The sequence below is a fragment of the Nelumbo nucifera genome, chromosome 1 (assembly GCF_055504915.1).
Source record: "Nelumbo nucifera cultivar China Antique chromosome 1, China Antique-T2T, whole genome shotgun sequence".
Lineage (NCBI taxonomy): Eukaryota > Viridiplantae > Streptophyta > Magnoliopsida > Proteales > Nelumbonaceae > Nelumbo > Nelumbo nucifera.
This window is the reverse complement of record NC_142649.1, coordinates 142,739,233-142,761,998: the sequence shown is the minus strand read 5'-3', so window position 1 is coordinate 142,761,998 and position 22,766 is coordinate 142,739,233. Positions and strand designations below refer to the sequence as shown.

The 22,766-nt window shown below is 39.0% G+C and overlaps 1 protein-coding gene across 1 annotated transcript; it reads right to left on the bottom strand.

Moving 5' to 3' along the window:
• Positions 1-8,113: 8,113 nt before the first annotated feature.
• LOC104585680 (peroxidase 3-like) lies at positions 8,114-9,813 on the bottom strand. Its single transcript, XM_010242635.3, has 4 exons — positions 9,526-9,813; positions 9,184-9,378; positions 8,900-9,062; positions 8,114-8,785 (listed from the first exon to the last, which is right to left on the bottom strand). The coding sequence occupies exons 1-4, from the start codon at positions 9,733-9,735 to the stop codon at positions 8,370-8,372; spliced, it is 984 nt and encodes a 327-aa protein (XP_010240937.1). The 5' UTR covers positions 9,736-9,813; the 3' UTR covers positions 8,114-8,369.
• Between the last annotated feature and the right edge of the window lie 12,953 nt (positions 9,814-22,766).

The following is a 22,766-nucleotide window of genomic DNA, read 5'->3' as shown; positions in this document are numbered from 1 at the left end:
TTTAATTTCTTCGATATTCCTTCCTGAACAAACCATGGTTATTGGATAGTTGACTTCCAAGTTCCCAACTGCAAGTTATTTAACTAGAATCTTGGGCCCTGGGAACACAGAAGTCATACATGATAGGTCACTGCCCAATGGGCCTGAGCACCCGAAACTTTTCACTTTCACCTGAAACTGCTGCCACCATCAGAGATGACTCCTACCTAGCAAATGAACCGGGCCAAAATTGATTACGGCCGGTGCCATCTATTCAGCAAGAAATTTTTTAGGATTTTACAAATTTTCTGACAAAAAGAATAATTTTTTAAAAAAGTGTTTTGCCTAGAGTTAAGAAAAACATGGAAAACGAAGTTTTTTGGAAATGCAATGCAGGCATGGGTAGAATTTGGGGTTCTGTTGGAAGGCTTTTTGACCCAAAGCCCTCTACTGTTTACCAATAGGATGTTTCGACCAGTCCTATCCAGATGGGTCCTTTGCTCTATCGAATCCACTTTGAACGTTTTGCCTTGGTGAAGCTTATGTTTTTCAACTTGATCCTGAAATAACAGGAAAATAAATTCTTGGAACTTTTTTTTTTCTAGAGTAGAATTTTGCAAACAAAATAAACAAGAACTTAGCGTTTAAAGAAAAAAAAAAGCTTAGAAATAAAGAGAAGAAAACTTTGATAAAGTTGACAAGAATTTCTTGCTTTAATTTCTTTTCAGTAAAACTAGACCTTCCTCGTTCCCTCTCATCGTGAACTTAGGCTCTTGCACTTTCATATTATAACAAAGGGTTCGATTATGATATAGAAAAGATATGATATATGAAAAACTTTTGATTGGAATCATAAACGAGTAGCCAATTAGGTGTTATTTATCAAAATTTATGGATGGATTTTGATTGGTCAAAACTCTTTCCATACCATATCTTTTCCGCATCATAGATTTTCCCTATAACAAATGACCCCTTCCCATCATCATTCCATCATACTTTTTCTTGACATTAATCATTCCTTCGATGTCAACACTTGGATGGGATAATATATATATATCCTTGAGCTTTCGAGTTAAACTTAAGCTCATCGAATATTTAATCAAACAGCTCAGCTCGACTCAACACTTGGATGGGATAATATATATTGGACTTCTTCACAGGACACATCATCAACCCCAACAACTTCCTCCTCCCACAGAATCCTCCCATACAACTAAACCCAGCACCTGAACCCACCATGCACTTCGAAGCTGACCCATTTTTCACACCATTCCCACTGTTTAACGCAATATTGGATCTTCATGTGGTATGGAAGCAGCATTGTGTCCGATGGATCACCTTATAGAGGACCCGCTTGCAGCTTTAGACTTCAACATAACAGCCCAAGGCACAACTCACAGCTTTCCACTGCTTTTGCACTCTCAAGTACCCCTCCATCATTCAAATTGTCATCTATTACGTTACTATATTTACTTACTATTGTTTCAGTTTTTCTTTTTTATCTTTCCCATCAATTTACCCATTACACATATCAAAACAAAAATAATCTCCTAGAATACCAGGGGAGAGCAAATGACCCCCAAAAAATTCAGAGAATTGTACAAACTCTGTGAGACAAAAAAACTAGACATTCTATTCATCTGTGAGACAAAACTATCATCTTCTAAAAGCTCAAGGCTTGCCCAAAAATTGGGTTTTAACAATCATTGCAACTTCGTAGATGAGGGCCTTGCAGGAGGTTTGTGCTTGGGTTTCTACCATTGACTTACAAGTTATCCAAAACCACAAACACCTATTACACCTCCAAGTTTATAACCTCCCACTGCACCAAGCCTAGCAACTTCTATTATTTTATGGACACCTCTAGAGATAGGACTGCAGATCTCTCTGGCAATATCTCATTAAAACCCAATCATCAACCACACTCCCTTGGCTTCTCATGGGCGATATCAATGACATTTACTTATTCCAAGATCATAAAAACTTCAGAAACTCAAGACCACACTCTCCACCTCTCTAAGAACTTCATTATCAACTTTTGACTAATAGACTTCGACTACATAGGTCCCTCCTTTACTTGGACAAATGGTTAACAAGGTCCCTCAAAAATTCTAGAAAGACTTAACAGAGCCCTTACCACTCCTTTGTGGTGTGAATTCTTCCCTAACTCTCTTCTCTTCCACTTTCTCATCATATCTTTGAATCATGGTCTTATCAAACTACACATTAATCACACTCCTCCACCCAAACACCCTCACTTTCATTTTCTTCCTTTATGGACCGAACACCTAGATTGTAACAACATCATCACAGCTTCATGGGAATAAAACATAAGGGGTAGTCTAGCTCACCAAGTTATTTCTAAGCTAAAGATCTATAAAAGCTCTCTTAAAAAATGGAACAAGGACTGTTTTGGGAAGATTTAGACTCACATTAAGAACTTATCATTGCCACTCTACAACTGAACCCCTCTAGAATATCATTACTGGCTTCTCAAGGAAGAACAACTCTAGAGATTAAAATCTAGTGAACTTTGGTTATGAGATGAATACAAAAACACCAAGTTCTTTCACCACATAGCAAACCATAAGAACCATAAAAATAGCATTTAATGGATGAGAAAAGTTGATGGTTCGTGGACTTTTGATAAGGAGGAAATTGCCCAAATGTTCATAAACTCAGTCAAAGATATAGGGGATAATCTAGAACTACAAAATCAAATATTCGAGAGTCGAATGTTAAACAATATCAATCTGCCATCTTTACAACAGAATCAAATAAACTCGTTCTTATCCCCTCCCGCCCTAGAAAAAATCTCTGTAGTAGTGAAATAAATGCATCTGCACAAAGTTCCTACTCTTGATGGCTTCACAGGCTATTTTTACCAACATTTCTGGAATTTAGTGGGCCCAGATATCCACAACCTAGTTTTCCAATTCCTTAACTCAGAATACCTACCCAGAAAACTAAACAACACTAACTTGGTCTTCATTCCCAAAAACAATGCTCCCATGGACACCTCCAACTATAGATCAATCAGTCTGTGCAATGTGCTTTCAGATTTCAGCCTATCCTATAGGACCTAATTTTCCCATTCTAGTCACGTTTCCTCAAGAATAGGTAGATGGTAGAAAACATTCTACTAATGCGAGAAATTGACCATATTTTATGATCCCAGAGGAAAGAGAAAGGATATATAGCCCTCAAACTTGATATGCCATAAGTTTTTGATAGAATAAGATGGTCCTTCCTCAATCATGTTCTTAAGAAAATGAATTTTCTAGATAAATGGTGCCACCTAATTCATGAATGTACTACCACAACCACTTTTTCAATTAAGATGGCTAGGAGATCCGTTATCTCTTTATCTATTCATTATTGGTATGGCCCAATTGCTTCAATAGGCTAAATAGGATGGTGCAATTGAAGGCGTCAAAATCTGCAGAACAAGTACCCCTACCACTCATCTACTATTTGTAGATGATTGTGTCTTGTTTTGTAAAGCAGATGTTCTCCAAGTCAAAGCCTTAGTGGACATTTTAAATACCTTTGAATCTTTGTTGGGCCAAAAAATCAACTATGCCAAATCGACCATCAGTTTTAGTAGAAATTTCCCAAGACATCAACAAAAGATTTTGGCCCACATACTTAAAGTTAAAAATCCAATGATGGGGACAAAATATCTGGGTGCGAAAATCGATGTAAAACTCAACACAAAGCTTCTCATAAAGAAGTCCTAAACAGAATAACCACCAGGATTAACTCTTGGAGTTCTAAGCTGCTATCTCAAGCAGAAAGAACGACTCTAATAAAATTCTTTCTCTAGTAAATACCCATATGCTCCATGGCATCATCTATTCTACCAGTTTTAGCACACTCAAACATTAACAAATCTTTGAGAACATTCTGGTGGAACAATGGTAATTACAACTTAGCACACACAATCTCATGGGAGAAGCTCTGCAGACCCAAATCAAAAGGAGGGATTGGTTTTCATAACAACAAATTAATGAACCAAGCAATGTTTGGTAAGAAAATTTGGAGACTTGTTAAACAAGACCAAAACTTATGGTGTAAGGTTATCAAGGAAAGGGACATGAAGCTCATCATAGTGGCAACAAGCCCATAAGATGATCCCTAATTTCAAGCCCAACCTGATATGGCTCGTTAAAGATGGCATCAAAGTTAAAACTACTGCTGACCCATGGGTCCCCACCATTCCTGGTAATATACCTAACACAATCTCGGCCAATCCAACCCCCTCCAAGTTGCAAACTTCCTAAATTTGGATGGACCATGGAACCTCGAATAGCTGTGATGAAGGGTGATTTGGTGCAACCTAGCGAGAAGGGGACACATGGACAAGGCCTGATTAAGGGATGACGGCTCAGCTTGGCAAGCCTATTTCACAACGTTTGAGCTCGGGCGTTCGGTCACCTTGGCGTAGAGTCACCTCGGCGTCGGGGCACCTCGACATTCAATCCAATTCGGAACTAAAGAACCGAAGTATCAGCTCGGGGCTAACAGCCCGAACGGCCACGTAACGACTCCGGAAGTTTCTCCAGTAAACTCTGAACCTCACAGGATCACACCGCATAACAACAGGCTTTATCTTCTCCCCACCCGGATCGGGCAGAAACAATAGACTTTATTGACTGATACGTACTCCCCAATTAAAGCGGAAACAGATCGCATCCCCTCAGGCCGAAGATCCCGGAACTGTTTCGTGAAATCTGCAGGAGTTCAGCTATATAAGAGCAACAACCCCTCCAGGGCCCAGGTATGCGTGATCACTCTACTCTCTAACTCTCAAGCTCTCAGATTCTTAAAGCATTCAGCTTGCAGATACTAACTTAAGCATCGGAGCGACCTCGTCGGGTTAGCCACCCTGGGTTCTCTGATCCATCGTCTTGCAGATTGATCCAGCTCGCTGCTCGATTGGAAGCCAGATTGTCCTCCAGTTGGGAATAGTCAGATCGCGCCACATCAAACTCCAACTCTTCTTCGATAATCACACCATCTCCCATATTCTACTCATTGAGCATTAACCGCAACTACCCAATGACAAACTCATTTGGAAAAGAAATAAATCTAGTGTGTATTCTATCAAATCGGCCTATTTCTCACTCCTTACCCAACAACCATCCCCCTCCTCCACTCATTTCATTTGGAACCTAATTTGGAAACTCAAAATTCCCTTTTGGTTTCAAGTTTTTGCCCGAAGATGCTATGGGACGGATTCCAAACAAAAGACAAAGCACACAAGCAATCACTTACATAGGATCAGATATGTTGTATTTGTAATGAAGAGAGAGAAACTTCATTTCATCTCCTATTCAAATGTCCTTTTGCAAGGGCTATTTGGTGTACAACTCAGATTGGGTTAAACACAGACATTATGGAGCCAAAGACTATACCCCAAGTTATTTCCGAATGGATGACAAGGCTCCAAAGGGTGGTGGACAAGGAGCAGGCTCAGATTAGCCTAGAAAAATTTTGTACAATTTCATACTTCACTTGGGAAGCTCGAAACAAAAACAAAATTTGAACAAATTCAACCAAACCCACTTACTGTGCTAAATAAAGCCTCATTGAACTACACCCATTTAGATTTTCAAATCTAGTCAACACCTCACACCCAGGCATCAACATCTGAACCAACCATCTCTCTCTTGTCTGATGGCTCTTTTGGCCAAATAACAGGTCTTATAGGACAACGGTTCATCATCCAATCACCCTCTAGAGAAATTATCAGGGCAGAAGGTCACCCGTGCTCGGCCATTGACAGTTATGATGCCGAAATCCGAGCGATAATCGCTGGACTCTCCACAATTGCTGCTTTAAATATACAACAAATACCCGTGTTTTCTGATAGTAGTAATCTGATTAATTATGTAAAGAATGACAACAGGCCAAAAGACTGGATCGAGCAACTTCATGAAGGCCATATCCAACGCCTATTAGCATACTTACAGTCCTGTTCTATTGTACATATTAATAGGAACTCTAACACCATATCCCCTCTTTTTGCATATGTTGCATGTAAGGGCCAGGTGATCTTGAACTTCAATCCTGCTACATCATGCCATGTAAATTTCAGAAATTATGAATGAAGTTCTCTTCCTTCTGCTGAAAAAAAACCCAACCTACCCCTTTTAACAAGACTTTCCTGCCTTCAAGAAGGCTCTTCCAACCCCATGAGCCAGCTCTAGGCAACTTGTCATTTAGAAGAGATTTATGTTTCACATATTTTGCTCTTACAACCCTTGCCCACAAACTGTCTTCCTCACTGGCTATCCTCCAAGCTAATTTTGCTAGGAGGGCTCTATTAAAGCAAGCTGGATCTCTGAACCCCAACACCCATCTAGTTTGTTTCTACTTAATTGGGTCCAACTAATCCACTAATACCCTTTTGGCCGCTATTTTTACCCCACGAGAATTTTCTTTGGGAATTTCTTAGGTTCTTTAAAATGTTTTCAGACAGAACAAAACAAGAGATGCTATAAGTTGGGATAGCATTTAGAACAGATTTGATTAAGACTTCCTTACCTGCTTGATTCAGGAATTTACCTTTCCAGTTTGAAGCTTTACTTTCCACCTTATCCACAAGAACATTCTAGCTTTTGATTTGCTTTCAGGCAGAAGGACACGATATATCTAATAAGTTAAATGGGTGGACTCGAAGCTTATTCTTCTGAACCACTTATAATAGGATAAGAAAGGACCTTAATCCAACATAATATTGTGATTTTGCTAGTGCTGTTGGTTTTCTCGTAGCCAAAAGAAGACTCGTTTGTATAATTAGGAGGTGGGACCCATTCTTTTAGTTTTGACAAGCCAAGAATTGATCTCTATAATGAATTATTATTGTTTGGATACAACTTGGAGGTTAAATCTTCGGATAAATGGCATCCAACATTGTCCTGAACATTTGCTTTTTTCTTCCTGCAATTATTCTTTTAAAGATCAATTCAAATTGGCATTGTTAGTAAACAATACCATTGGTATTGAGAAGTTGTTTTGATCAATAGAAGAACAAAAATGATCTAAATGAATTCGATTTTATAGCTTTCAAACCCTTTAAAGGCTTGTATGCAACTGTAAGTTCGAGCCAGGACCAAGAATAATTTCTAATGTTCCTTTCCAAATTTAAATTCATTGATATTGTCCTTCTACTTCCCTCTCTTTTTTTTTTTCTCTCTTGTGCCGAAAGCCCTTAGACTAATTTCATCCTACTTTTTGTATCCAGGAGTATTATTACTTTGTAAATAAATGATTCAAGAAACTACGGACCACAGACCATAAGGGTCCTACGTTTCAAACTATAGACATGAATATAGAAATCATGATTTTCGATTAAGACTCCAAGTTACTTAAGCTGGGCTGCTGGGGTATAATTGGGTCTTGTTCGGAATCAAAATCGATCCCGATCCAATTACAATCAGGACACAATGCAGGCCCAGACCCATATAATCGGATTTTGGATATGTTGGTTCTATCAGGCCCATTAAAAGCCCTATAAGTAAACTGTGCTTCATTGAGGCCCAAAGTAAGAGGTTGAATGGTTGTAGACTGGTGTGGGGCTTTATCATTGTGCCCACAGTCCACATCCTGCTGAACAGCTAATCCTATCTTGGACTCTAGGGTGTTCTTTTTTCAGACTGTGAGAGGGGGCAAAGTTGGTTAATGGGATTTTGATTTCCATTGATTAAGAATCTCATGTTCTTTTTTTAGATTTATGTGGGGACTAGGGAAAGTTTATTTTCTTGGGTATCTCTAACCCGGGAAATAATTTTCCCAACTACACTAGCATTTACCCATGTTCTTTTATTTTCCTTGGTATCACTAGGTGGGTAAATAACTTTCCCACCTAAAGAGAAAAATGCCCTTTTCAATAATGGATTTTTATGACTAAAATGGTCATTGCCTTATTTTATGAGAAATAAAATAACATGGATAAATGCACTTACTCCCGAATAAATAACTTACTGAAAAGTGAAACGGGGCCTCAGTGTTCCAATAAAACTGGATATACCTAAGGATTGGTCCACAACAGCACAACCTAATTGCTCAAGTAACAAGTCACACTTACCAAAATAAACCAAACAAACGAGCAAAACTTGAGGAGTGAATGTAATAAAAAATATGCTAGCTTTTTTTTTATTTTTTTTTTCTGTTTTTGCTTTTGTTTTCAGAAAATTGGCAATTGTAGACAAACAAGAACACGTATTCTTCTTTGTAAGATCACACAAGGACAATTAAGTAAACAAAAGATCTCATCATTCAACTTAACTCCACTCTACAAAGCTGTATCCCATTTTCATCACTCCAAAGAAGGAACACGACACAGAGTTGCTTGATTAGAACAAAGCTACCCCGATCAGCCAAGCTCAGCTATTCACAACCGAACAATGCTTCCTAATCTCACCTGAAGACCCAGTCTTAACGTCAATCTGACCCATCTTCTCCATGGACTTGGCGAATTCCGTGTAGAAGTTTTCAAGTGTTCCCTGGAGAAGTTGGTTGATGAAAGATCTTGAAGTGGAGTCTGTGGTCAGTGCAGAATCTGACACGAATAGACCCCGTCTCTTGAGTAGGAGTTTGTAATAGCTAAGATCAAAGGTCCTGAAACTGCCTGGATCCATCTCAACTATGGTAGTATTGTTTGTAGGTGTCTTGCACTTCTTTGCCTTTAGATTTGCAGCATACTCGCTATCTAGAGCAGGATCTTGATCACCCACACCTGTGAAATTGTAGAGTCGGTTGCTGAATGCAGGACAGTGAGCGATTCCAATTGTATGGGCCCCTGGGTTGATCGACATGAGAGGTAGAATCATCAGTCTGCTAAACAACTTGTCAGGAAAAAAGAAAAGACACTAATCCACAGAAAACGATTATTTCTGTTGACAGATGAGCATACCAGAAAGCAGAACAAGATCTTTCACATCGAGTCCTTTATCAGAAAACCTTTTCTGGAGGGTGGTGAAGTTGTTGGTTGGAGCAGGTATTTGGGATAAAGCCTCCGATGCATTTGAAATAACCCCATCTCTTCGTCCTGTTGGAACTTTCCAAGAGGGTCCTCCCTGTTATTTGCAGGATGAGTAAGAAGATATGGGATTGAGTTGTGATGTAGAAATAATCATAGAAAGAGTAAATTGAATCTTGTTTCCTCGAGTGAATTGAAGTTGGCAGGTCAATCCTTACTGTGGCAACAATTGAGTCTCTTGCAACCAAGGCAATGATATCAGCACAAGATACTACACCCGGGCACTCAGCTTCCAGTAAGCTCTTTACTCTGTCAATGAAGTCAAAGCCTCGGAGTGTCTGATTTGGGATTGCATTCTTTTCAGCAGTTTGGTTGGTCGAAGTGGAATTGAGCAGCACTGATGCATCACATCCCTGAGCATACAAATTAACAATAGTAATTCATATGTTAGCCAAACCAGAAGACCCAGAATAAATAAAATTACAAGTAGTACTGGAAATTGAAGGTACATGTTAAAACAATGGGAAACAGAGGAAAACCCAAAAAGTAAAGACACTAACCCTCACAAAGCAGTCATGGAAGTGCATTCTTATAAAAGCTGCTGCCAGGGATGGAGCATTATGGATATGCTTATTCACAAAATCTAGTACAATCTTCTCAGCTTTTGGACAGCTCTTATCATAAAAGTCGAGCTTTAGATCAGCTTGTGCTGAACCCAACAAACACAAAACACCCAAAATTACAATCCCAAAACAACCTATGTTTCCCATTGTAGCTAGTTTGGAAGAATTTCCCACTCTCTGAGCCTCTGCACTGTATGGGAACAACCATGGAAGGAGATTTATAGGCCTTCATCAATTATTTGAATTGAGCCCCAGCTAAGAAGGAAAGCATTGAATTCGAAACTTCTACACTCAAAGTCTAACCACCATGTGCTTTTATTGTAGTACTTTAATGTGATAATGACAATATATCCTTGATGCCGGAAATGTATGATTGATACCAAATGCGGCTATAGAAATGTTATTACTTGGGCTCGCTCCGGATAGAACAGGCCCGCTGGTGAAATGAGGTTTTAATACTATCTAGATCTTTTGTTTTATTGTTCAAAGCTAGCTCAATATCTAATTGCATGCACATATTGTTAGACAGTGTATGCCCTTAGCTCCAATCAGAATGATGTACCTTATAACATTTGATGTAATGAATAAAGTACATATTTGATTCATATTACTATGGTGTGTTTCTGTGAAATATTCTTAAATTGGACACTTATGAGAGTTGTGTTAGTTTAGAATCTTCATAGTCGTTGGATAAATCTAGAGAGATTTATCCTACCAAGGCTAACACTGATGTGCTGCTAAATTGGACAAAGTGAATGATCAGGGATGCACTATCTCTGATGGAAACCAAACCTACCGGCAGTCGATTTCAACTGTTGAAATTTGTTTTGCAAAAATATATTTATATAGACACACACACACATATAATATATATATATATATATATTATGGTTTCAAAATATTTGCAAAAGGTTTTAATTCCTGGGATCCATGTGAGTAGAGAGTGCAGCACTATACCTTGCAGCTGAGGGAGAGGTCCTCTATTGTCGGGCAGTGTTTGATCATTATGGGCTGAGAGGTTAAGTGTAAGACCATTGAGGGTAATACCTGATGGGCTAATCATGCATCTACCCACAGTCCTTGGGTTTTTATAAGGTGGCTTGACTCAATGACCATTTAGTGTAAATGTTGGGTCCATTAAGAGCCCATGGTGATGGACTCGGGGGTTCACTATCTCCTACAGTGAATTCGGCCAGGCCTTGTAACAGAGGATGGGCTGAACCCATATGTCTGATGTGTAGATCAATGTTTGGGTCCCATGCCATACAAGGACATCCAACTGGGCAGTAGTCTGGAGGATAAGTGAGCACACAGACTTAATGGGCCTAAAACCCAATTCGAATTGGTTTAGTTAGATTAATTAAAGAGGGGTGGTTCTAGGATTTAGATCAGCATATAGGATAAGAGATTGTCTCTATCCACTCAGAGAGTCTAGATCCAAATAAAGATTTGAATCAAGAAACTCCTAATTAGATTAGGAGGGCTGATCTTTATCTGTAGATAAGATAAGGGATTATCCTTATCTCTTAAAGAGAGTCAAGATCCAAATACAAGATTTGGATTAGGAAACTCCTAATGGGATTAGGAGAACTTCTCTTTAAGTCTATAAATAGAGGAGGAGGGCGAACCCCAATTTATGCATAAGATTACTGATAAAAGAGAGAAGACAACATACAGTTGGACTGATGCCATCTTCTGCTCTTGCCTTCTCTTGCTATTGCTGCCATTGCCAGTTTGATCTCCACCTGTAGGAGCGATCAAGAAGGGTTCTTGATATCACCTTTTGGCAGAAAAGGTGATCTGAAGTCGTACTTACTCGCCCTCCATCAGATTCTTGGTGAAGAATCAGGTTCTTACTGAAGATTCATCCTACTGATTCAGCTCCACCCTACGTTGTGTCATCTTTAGTGGGAGCAGTCTTTGGTAATCTCCTTGGGCGTGAACACCTTCGTTGGGAGTTATTGTTACTCCGTATCAGGTATATCCCTCTCCTACCTTTTTGGTTTCAGATCTGGTTCGGTTTAGGTTCAAGATTGGTCCTTGAAAATGCAGTTTTCTAAAATAGGAAATGTGATTCCCACATGGGAGAGAAATTTTTGAAATTTCGCCCTACCTTCCTGTAGGGTTCGGTCATCCATATGATAGATCTTTCATCCCTTCAGTGGTATCAAAGCCATGTTCAAATCTTGAACCGAAATTGGCCAGATCTGAAACTGCACAAATGGGTAGAAGGCGTCCTACCCGATTTGCGTAGATTAATGATTTTCTGGGAAATCTATTCCCAAATTAAGGGTGATTGATCTGAAATTAAATCTTTTTAAATCTTATATATATTTAGAATTGTTCTTTATATTTATCTTGATTTACGGGTTGTTCGTACGGTGGAGATCGTATTCTTGATTGACGCAAGAAATCTGCGTTTTGTAGTTCTTTTACATTCTTGTCTGTAATTAATATTTTTTAATTTTTAGACTGAATGTATAGGAATTCGATTTGATGTAACATTAATAGAAATTAGGGTTTTCTATTTTATTCCATTCAATTTCGAAGCTGATTGCGCAGAAGGAAGGAGTTTCGCAGATTAGGGTTCGACTATCTGCCATTTGCAGTATGAGAAACTGCAAACTGCGAACTAACATCTGTTTTGCAGGGTAGCATATCTACAAACAGCCCCTGTACTGATTCTTGAATGTCTTTTATCAGTAATTTAATTTCAGATCATAATCTTGAATTAAATCTTGAATTAAAAATCAAACCCTAGACCCATTCGAACCAGATTGGATCAAACTGGTTGGACCGAATCTGTGGTTCGATGGGGGCTGTTATCAGCCCTAATTTTTCATTCTTGGGTCTAGGGGTTGATGGTTAATTGCAAGATGCAATTCAGCCCACACCTGTAAAACCTAGTTTTAATGTGTTAAAACTAATTTAGCCCATTAGCTGCATAAAAGCTATATGAGTGGAACTGCTCTTTGCAATTCCGCCCATACACCTAAATAATATTACTCAGTAATATTATGGATTATTATGGGCTTTAATAATGGATTTTACAGATATTAATTGATTGGATCAATTTTGTTCCTGCATGTGATGTATGGATGTGTGATGTGCAACGTTCATGGGCATAAGTACTTGGCCCATGTTGATACGATAGTGGCTCTTGCGCACACTATGGTTGAATGCACATCATTGCCATGGTATCCTTAAGATTATTGGATGATATCCCTTCATGGTGGGCCCCACACCAGCTTCTTCCCCAAGAGGAACCGTGCGGAACCCTATCCGTTTAGGGCCCATCGAAATCTGGCTTTATGAAAGTCAGTGGGAGCCACTTTGGTTTGACCTAAATTAAACTAGGGCGTAATAATTTTGTTCCCTCCGCTAAAATATGAATGCATGTGATAGGGAGATTCATATGATGAACTCTCTAAAGGCCTTCCATCATTAGCATGAAGATGGGTCATTCAGTAATGAGGAAACACACCATAAAATTGAGCTATCAATTTGCTACTGGATCTATTGGATTGTTTCATGAGATGATAGGGGCATCATAGACCGATGTGGGAGGGGCCTATCCTAAAATGGAAGACTCTCTCACGGTACCTTGGCATTCACGAACATGATGGGTGAGCACTCACTGGATAGAAAGGTTTAACCTAAAATGGCAACGAACCTTGTCTGATGGAGGCCAAAGGGAAAGCTCATAAGATGAGTGGATATAATCCTTCATAGAAAGGTACAGTTGGCTCCATGCACCCTATGTGATTTCCCACATTTCTAGAGACATAAATCGCAGTCTTCGTCACTAAGATAGGAGGGAAATCTCAGAAATGAACAAATGGAAATGGAACATAGATTAAAAGCCATATCTATGTAGATAACATGAATCAAATAAGGTTGTGGACTAATATTTGCTTTTTATCAGAAATGGCAAACGAGCAATTCGCAAAATTGTTGGATGACAACAAATTTAAGGGCCCTAACTATGTTGACTGGTACCGTAATCTTATGCTGGTCCTAACATAAAAAAAAAAAAAAACTGGACAAAGTAGCTAAAAATCCTACCCCGAAGCATCCGGGTTACAGGGCTTCTGAGGCCCGTAGGAGGGACTACTAGGAATGGGAAGAGAAAAATTCCCTAGCCCACTGCTATATCATAACATCCTTAGACAATCTGATACAACAACAGTTTGATCAGATCGAATTGTCCAAGGATATCCTAGACAGTCTAAGGACGATGTACGAAGAGCAAAATTGTTCTACTCGGTAGAAGGTTTTGAAGCAGTTCATGACCGCGCAGATTTCCAAGAACCAACAGGTTCATGACCATTGTCTTAAGATGATGGATTACATCAATAAACTTGAGGCTCTTTGATCCAGACTTGACCATGTCACAATGGTGGACACCAGCCTAAATTCTTTGTCTCCTTCCTTCAATCAGTTCATCATGAACTATAACATGAACAAGCTAAATGTTAGCATCCAGGAACTCAACAATATATTGCAGAGGGCCGAGGAACTGATTAAGAAGGATGAACCCATTGCCATGCTTGTTGAAGCCAGCAAATCGATCAAGAAGAAGAGGAAGGCTAAGAAAAAGCCTCAGAAGAAAGCTACTAAGTTCAAGAGGTAGAGGAAGGACAAAGCATCATATGCTTGTCACTTCTGCAAGCAGGCCGACCACTAGAAGAGGAACTGTCCTCAGTACTTAGAATCCAAGAGATAAGGTAATTTCAAATCCTGTGTCATAGAAACAATTCGTTGGTAACTTCTGCTTCCTGGTGTATTGACTCTGGGGCTTCGACTCATGCGTGTAACTCACTGCAGGGGTTCAGGATAAACAGAAGACTAAGTAACGGCGAAGTAACTCTTTACTTGGGGACTTCTGCAAGTGTTGCAACTACAACTATAGGAACTGTAGAGTTAATTTTCAGAGAAGGAACTCTTGTACTAAAAGATTGTGTTTATGTACAGAATTTAAGAAGAAATCTAATTTTTATTTCAAAACTGTGTTCAGATGGATATTTTGTTTTCTTTAGTAATACGATTACTATTAAAAGAAATAACAAATTCCTCGCATACGGAGAACTTGAGAATGGTCTCTATGTTCTCCATCCTTCTCTAAAAACTAACATAATTGAAACTTTGTCGGATGATATCCCCCAAAAAAGAGCCTGTGATACAGTTAATCCCACATGCCTGTGGCATTTCCGACTTGACCACATTAACATAGATCGTATCACAAGGTTGGTAAATGATGGTCCTTTGGATTTTCTAACTGTAAAAGATCTTTCAACCTGTGAACCTTACCTTCAGAGTAAAATGACGAAATAACCATTTAACGGTAAGCTTGAAAGATGTACAGGCACGCTTGACCTTATAATTATTGATGTATGTGGTCCCATGAGTGTTAGAACATGTAATCAGCACGTTTAATTTATAACATTCACCGATGATTACTTTCGGTATGCTTACGTGTACCTAATGAGACACAAGTCTGAATCCTTTGAAAAGTTCAGAGAGTTTAGACAAGATGTCGAGAAACAGTTAGGGAGAGAAATTAAGACATTTCGATCGGATCGAGGTGGCGAGTATCTCTCTGACGAATTCAGGGACTACTTAAAAGTCAATGGGATAGTATCACAGTTAACTCCTCTTGCTACACCACAACTAAACGGTGTGTCAGAGAGGAGGAACCGGACTTTATTGGATATGGTCCGATCACTTCTCGTACACTCAGAGTTACCAACATCCTTTTGGGATTATGCATTGGAGAATATGACATACGTGCTGAACTGGGTTCCAACCAAATCAGTTTCGAAGACTCCCTATGAGCTTTGGACCGATAAGAAACCAAGTGTGAGACACTTGAAGATTTGGGGTTGTCCGGCACATGTTAAAAGAACGAGTGCGGACAAATTGGAATCCAAGACCAGTCGTTGCCTATTCGTAGGCTACCCCAAAGGCTCTGTGGGTTACCTATTCTATGACCCAGGAGAACAGAAGGTGTTCTATAGTCGAAATGCCCATTTTTTGGAGGATGATTAAATCTTGAACAATCATCGTCAAGAAGTTGTTTTTGATGAGGAGAGCTCAGGGGTAGTGGGAGATGTCCAACAAGATCCAGGTAATGACCAACCTAGAAGATCTACCCGGGTTTCCAGGCCTCCGGTTTGTTTTGGCTATGACCAGGATAGTTACTTGGTGGAAGCCACGACAAGTGAGGAGGATCCCGTGACTTATACGAAAGCTATGTTGGACATAGATTCCTTGAAGTGGGTATATGCCATGAGAGTTGAGATGGACTCAATGGAGACCAATGGAGTCTGGACTCTGGTAGATCCGCCCCATAGGGTAAAAGCAATTGGTTGCAAATGGATCTACAAGAAGGGCTCTGATGGTAAGGTTGAGACCTACAAGGCTCATCTTGTGGCGAAAGGGTACACTTAGAAAGAGGGAATCGATTATGAGGAAACCTTTTCGCCGGTGGTCATGCTTAAATCCATTAGGATCCTGTTACCTATAGCAGCGTACCATGATTACGAGATTTGGCAAATGGATGTCAAAACTGCGTTCCTGAATGAAGATCTTAGTGAAAATATCTATATGCAGCAACCGCAAGATTTTATAGCTGCGGGTCAGGAATACATGGTATGTAAATTAAATCAATCCATATATGGACTTAAGCAAGCTTCTAAGGTTTGGAACATCCGGTTTGACTACCGTCAAAAAGTTTGACTTTGAGTAAAATCCGGATGAGCCCTGTGTTTACAGGAAGTCCAGTGGGGATAAGGTTATGTTCCTGGTTCTGTATGTAGATGGCATTCTACTCATTAAGAATGATGTAAGAATGTTGATTACGATGAAAGTATGGCTTTCACAGCAATTCTCCATGAAAGATCTTGGAGATAGATCTATAGAGATAGATCGAAGAGGATAATAGGATTATCACAATTTGCTTACATTGACAAGATAGTCAAGATATACAGCATGGAGAACTCCAAGAAAGCAAATGTTCCTTTCAGGCATGGAGTTACTCTCTGCAAGAAAATGTCTCCCAAGACTCCCGAAGAGATTGAGGGCATGAAGAACATTTCTTATGCCTTAGCCGTAGGGAGCATCATGTATGTCATGCTGTGCACTCGTCCTGACATCGCTTAGGCAGTGAGTGTGGTAAGAAGATTCCAGTAAAACCCAGGGCAGGAGCATTAGACTGTTGTGAAAAACATACTTAAGTACCTTCGAAGGACAAAAGAGTTTTGTCTGGTACTCGATGGTAGTTCACTACAAATCCAGGGGTATACTAATGTCGACTTCTAGTCAGATCCAGATGATAGAAAGTCTACATCTAGATATGTTTTCACAATAGGATCATGTGCTATTTTCTGGAAAAGTAACAAACAGGGGTTCACGACGGATTCCACAACCGAAGCCGAATACATGGCCGCAAGTGAAGCTACCAAAGAAGTCGTTTGGATGAAGAAGTTCATTCATGAATTGGGATTAGTTCCATCCAGCACATCACCCATTCCATTGTTGTGTGACAACACTGTAGCTATGGCTCAAGCTAAGGAGCCACAAGCCCACTCGAAGTCAAAGCACATCGAGAGGAAGTACCACGTATTGCGGGAGATAATTGGAAGAGGGGACGTCCTAATTTAGAAGGTATAATCAGCGGAAAATGTAGCAAACCCATTGACTAAGCAACTAACACAGAAAGTGATTGAGAAACATGTGGAAAGTCTGGGACTCCGGCTTGTACCCGATTGGACTTAAGTGCAAGTGGGAGCTATAAGACAGTGTATGCCCTTAGCTCCAATCAGAATGATGTACCTTATAACATTTAATGTAAATGAATAAAGTACATATTTGATTCATGTTATTATGATGTATTTCTGTGTAATACCCTTAAACTGGACACTTATGAGACTCGTGTTAGTTTAGAATCTTCACAGCCATTGGATAGATCTGGGGAGATTTATCCTGCCAAGGCTGACACTGATGTGTCACCAAGTTGGTTGGGGTGGCTTATCTCAGCTACCAGGGTGAGACCTGAGGTACATGCAGTGTGGGTTTTCTTGAAACCCTAAAATAGACCAGAATTCCAGTATTGCCCTGGACGTTGGAGATAGATGGGCAAAACTGGAATGTTACACCTGACCCCTAGACTCGATTATGATACTACACTAGGTGTCGTATTGGGTTGTCTTTGATATACCAATCAGTGAGATCCTTAGAGGGGGTCAAAACCTGGGTATGTTGGGAGAGTTCGAGAATTCATTTGAGTGGGTGATCATAGTGACAGAATCATCCCCTTTGTCGGACAAAGTGAATGATCAGGGATGCACTCTCTTTGATGGAAACCAAAGCTACCGGCAACCGATTTCAACCGTTGAAATTTGTTTTGCAAAATATATTTATATAGAGATATATACATATATATATTATGGTTTCAAAATGTTTGCAAAAGGTTTTAATTCCCGGGATCCATGTGAGTAGAGAGTGCAACACTGTACCTTGCAGCCGAGGGAGATGTCCTCTCTTGTCGGGCAGTGTTTGATCATTATGGGCTGAGAGGTTAAGTGTAAGACCATTGAGGGTAATACCTGATGAGCTAATCTTGCATCTGCCCACAATCTTTGTGTTTTTATAAGGTGGCTTGACCCAAGGACCATTTAGTGTAAATGTTGGGCCCATTAAGAGCCCATGGTGATGGACTCAAGGGTTCACTGTCTCCTACAGTGAATTCGGCCAGGCCTTGTAACAGATGTTGGGCTGAACCCATGTGGCTGATGTGTAGATCAATGTTTGGGTCCCATGCCATACAAGGATATCCAACTGGGCAGCAGTCTGGAGGATAAGTGAGCACACAGACTTAATGGGCCTAAAGCCCAATTCGAACTGGTTTAATTAGATTAATTAAAGAGGGGTGGTTCTGGGATTTGGATCAACAGATAGGATAAGGGATTGTCCCTATCCACTCAGAGAGTCCAGATCCAAATAAAGATTTGGATCAGGAAACTACTAATTAGATTAGGAGGGCTGATCTTTATTTGCAGATAAGATAAGGGATTATCCTTATCTCTTAAAGAGAGTTCAGATCCAAATACAAGATTTGGATTAGGAAACTCATAATGGGATTAGGAGAATTTCTCTTTAAGGCTATAAATAGAAGAGGAGGGCGAACCCCAATTTATCCATCAGATTACTGATTCAAGAGAGAAGACAACATACAATTGGACTGACGCCATCTTCTGCTCTTGCCTTCTCTTGCTATTGCCGCCATTGCCAGTTCGATCTCCACCTGTAGGAGTGATCAAGAAGGGTTCTTGATGTCATCTTTTGGCAGAAAAGGTGATATGAAGTCGTGCTCACTCGCCCTCCATCAGATTCTTGGTGAAGTATCAGGTTCTTGCTGAAGAGCCATCCTGCTGATTCTGCTCCACCCTACGTTGTGTCATTTTTAGTGGGAGCAGTCTTTGGTAATCTCCTTGGGTGTGAATACCTTCGTTGGGAGTTACTGCTACTCTGTATCAAGTATATCCCTCTCCTACCTTTTTGGTTTCAGATCTGGTCCGATTTAGGTTCAAGATTGATCATTGAAAATACATTTTTCTAAAATAGGAAATATGATTTCCACATGGGAGAGAGAGAAATTTTTGAAATTTCGCCTTACCTTCCTGTAGGGTTCGATCATCCATATGATGAATCTCTCATCCTTTCACATATGTACTTCACAACTCCTATTCTTAATTTTCGTTTTTTTAATGCTCCTGGGGCTTGAGAAAATTAAACAAAGGTATCAATTAATTAGCATGGAAGGTATATATGTATGAGTTGTAATTGTATTTGTAGCTTGTATAGGGTGACATTTGACAATGTGCACTTGATTACTCGGATAAACCTAACATGGGTCCAGAGACTTTATATCAGTGTCAAGCTTGGGTGCATATATTTAAGGTCCCAGTAGCAATTTGAGAAAAGATGTTAAATACAGAATGACTAATAAAAGTTGGATTGGTGCGTGAATCCATAATTTAAATATAACGAGGGAAATAATAATAATAATAATAATAAAAGGACAAAAATTAAATAAACTTGTATCATATCCTTATCCTACCTGCCCCGCTTTTGCTTCTCTAAAAAATAATTAAAGTGAGGTACCAACTGCCATCTTCATGAGTTCCACTCGGACAAATATTATTAGACCTTTCTAAATCAATACTGGGAGATAGTGAAAGGACCAGAAACTTTTTATATTGTAATTTGTATGGATAGAAAGTCCTCCTTAGCTGGCCTTACACATGAGGGAGTGGTTACAATTTACAAATTGCAATATCTTTTGGGTTTGGTTTTATAGGATCCACTTGGCATATCAATGGAGCAAAGTAAAGCTCACCACTCCCTCTCGGTCAACACTCCCCAATGCATGATAGCCAACTGGTAAGTGTAGGCCGTGTTCGGTAATGTGCTAGGTACTAGATATTCATCGCAACCTGTTTTGGGATGGAATAGATGAGACCATGGTTTTCAAACTGTTGTTGATTCCGACGGTCGGATCATTTAGTCTGGGAACCATTTAGGTAATTGGTTCTGTTTTACTTCAAATTCGATCTCTGACTAAAAACCGTTGAATCAGTAAATGACCTGTTAGCTTAGGTAGTTGAATTGTCAATCCATTTAATAACTTTTGACCATTTTTTATTTTTAATTATTTTTTTATTTTTTTGTTAGAACAGACTATCTGTTCGAACTGGATGATCAAATCATCAAACCCAGAAACTAGTGGTCAGAATGATTCGTTTCTAGTCGTTTTTTAAAACCATGCAGCATGAGACATTGATGACTTTATGATTTTCTTTGATTAACTGTAAAATGTGACTCATATATAACATATACGATATTGATGCATGAATTGGTATTAATATCAATTTATCTTACTGTGTCACAATTAACATATTCTATTAAAAATACACCGCAATGCACAACATATCATTTTTTGCCTCATCCTAGAATCCATCACACTACAATCTGCAGAAACATACCATGTTAGTGTAATGTGTTATGAGATGAACCACACCTTTTCCAACCACAAAACAGTCAATGGCTAATCGAACCTAACCACGAAATTACCTGGGATTAATTGTGTCTCTACACAGTCCCACCCATCACTTCTCATCTAATCAAGGGACAAAACAAAGTTAGAATCACATGGGTGGAGCAGTCTGCCGCATAATAACAGGTGGAGGTTGTGTGGATCTCTTCAAAGCAACAGTCAGTGGACGTTGTCACAGAGGTTCCTTAAGCTTCAATTCAATCCTCATGATTTATAAAACCAAATAGGCAAATCAATTGATTGGATTATTTAACAATAGAGTGAAGCACCCATGATTTGCTAAATGCCAACACTGTAGAGATAAAAAAAGACAAATGAAACCAGCTAAATCTTGCATTCCCTCTCCACGAATAAGATAATTAAGTGCTTATATCTGTAATAAAGGAGGCTAGAGTTTGGCTAGGAATGTCACTCCAATGAGGTCCGGTGACAGCTGACCCTGACATTATTGTCTTGCTTCCTTCATTTACTTTTTTTGAGAAAATATATAATATTACTCAAATGTGGGTCTCTCTGCTTGACTGCTTCATATGCCTTACATGATTAAGGCCTTGTTTGGGATGTATTTTTTATAGTTCATGTTTTGGTCTTTTTCCATTTGGTTGGGAAATGATCTTTTCATCTTTTTTCATTTCGTCTTCATGTAAAAAAACATGTCTTCAATTAAACAATTTTTGAACTGCCAAGATCATTATGTAACAATTCGTTATGTTTTTTGACTGTCAAATCTTCTGAAAGATCTTTTAAAAAGGACTTGCCTAACGGCACCTAAATCTAAAAATTTATGCTTGACTTACTCCACGTGAGCTTGTATTACCAATGAAAGAAAAATACTAGGAAAGGGATGTTCAACAGTCGTGATTTCTTCTATGAATTGAATGTGTTAGAGATGGAGGACTCCCAAATCCCAATTCCCAATAGGATATTTACATGTAAGGTGACTCAGATGTCTAATGACGAAGAAACAGATTTTCGACAACGGCTTTGTTGGTCTCTTAATTGATTTAATAAAAAGGTGGACTTTCCATGAAAATGAAATTTCAGCAAACTTTTGTTAACCATGGATGCTTTTGGGAACAACTTGTGCTCATAAACATCCATCTACAACCTCTGCTTTTAAAGGATTTTCAGAATAAGTTCATAGGACCATGGGGAATCCGAAACAGTAAATTTTATTAAAGGCTTACTTCGAAATAACTAGTGTTTTCACCCACCAATGTTGACTTAGTTGGTCGAACCATTTGAATTGTCTAGGTTTGGTTCTCCTGTCATTTGAGAATTGGTCAAAACCATCTGATTCGGGCAGTTGAACCATTTACTTATTCGACCTGATGACCAGGTCATAAGTTGCACATTAAATATGTATGCAAGCTTGGGATGGCTATAACCTGTAGATATCTTGCCCACTATTTTTATGAATCCCCCCCCCTTGCCTCAAATCACAATTTTTATCATTTTTTATATATTAAAAATTAAAAACTGAATAAAAATATAAAATAATACTTATATTACAAATAAAATATAATTATACATTATTTATTAATAAAATGTATTTTCATATGAATATATATGTATGTATTTAACTATATATAGAATTAATGATATCATGGCACAGTCTGACCTGTTCAACCCTGATGGTCAAGTGATGATCAAACCGGTGATTCCAACCTGGAGGTAAAAACGGTCCAGCCTCTGGTTCGAGTTTTAAAACTGAAAATATAAATTTCTAATTTTCTATGATATCTAAAACACTTTAACCCATCAAGATCTCAGGTGAATGTGTCAAAATAGATTCACCAAAACTTTTGGGTCGAGGAAATTTTCTCACACTATCAAGGACACTTGGGATTCAAATCTGAGTCGGCGAGCTCAATACCTGTAAAGCTGTAGAGTCGATCCATGAAGAATACATTGAAATACGACATCATGATCACATTTTAGGAAAAAAAGAAGAATAAATGAATAATGGAGAAGAAACAACGTTATCAAACGTTAGCGTGAAATTGATAAAAGGTGTTTATAAGGACCTGAGTGGATGATTTGAAGTTGATAAAACAATAAG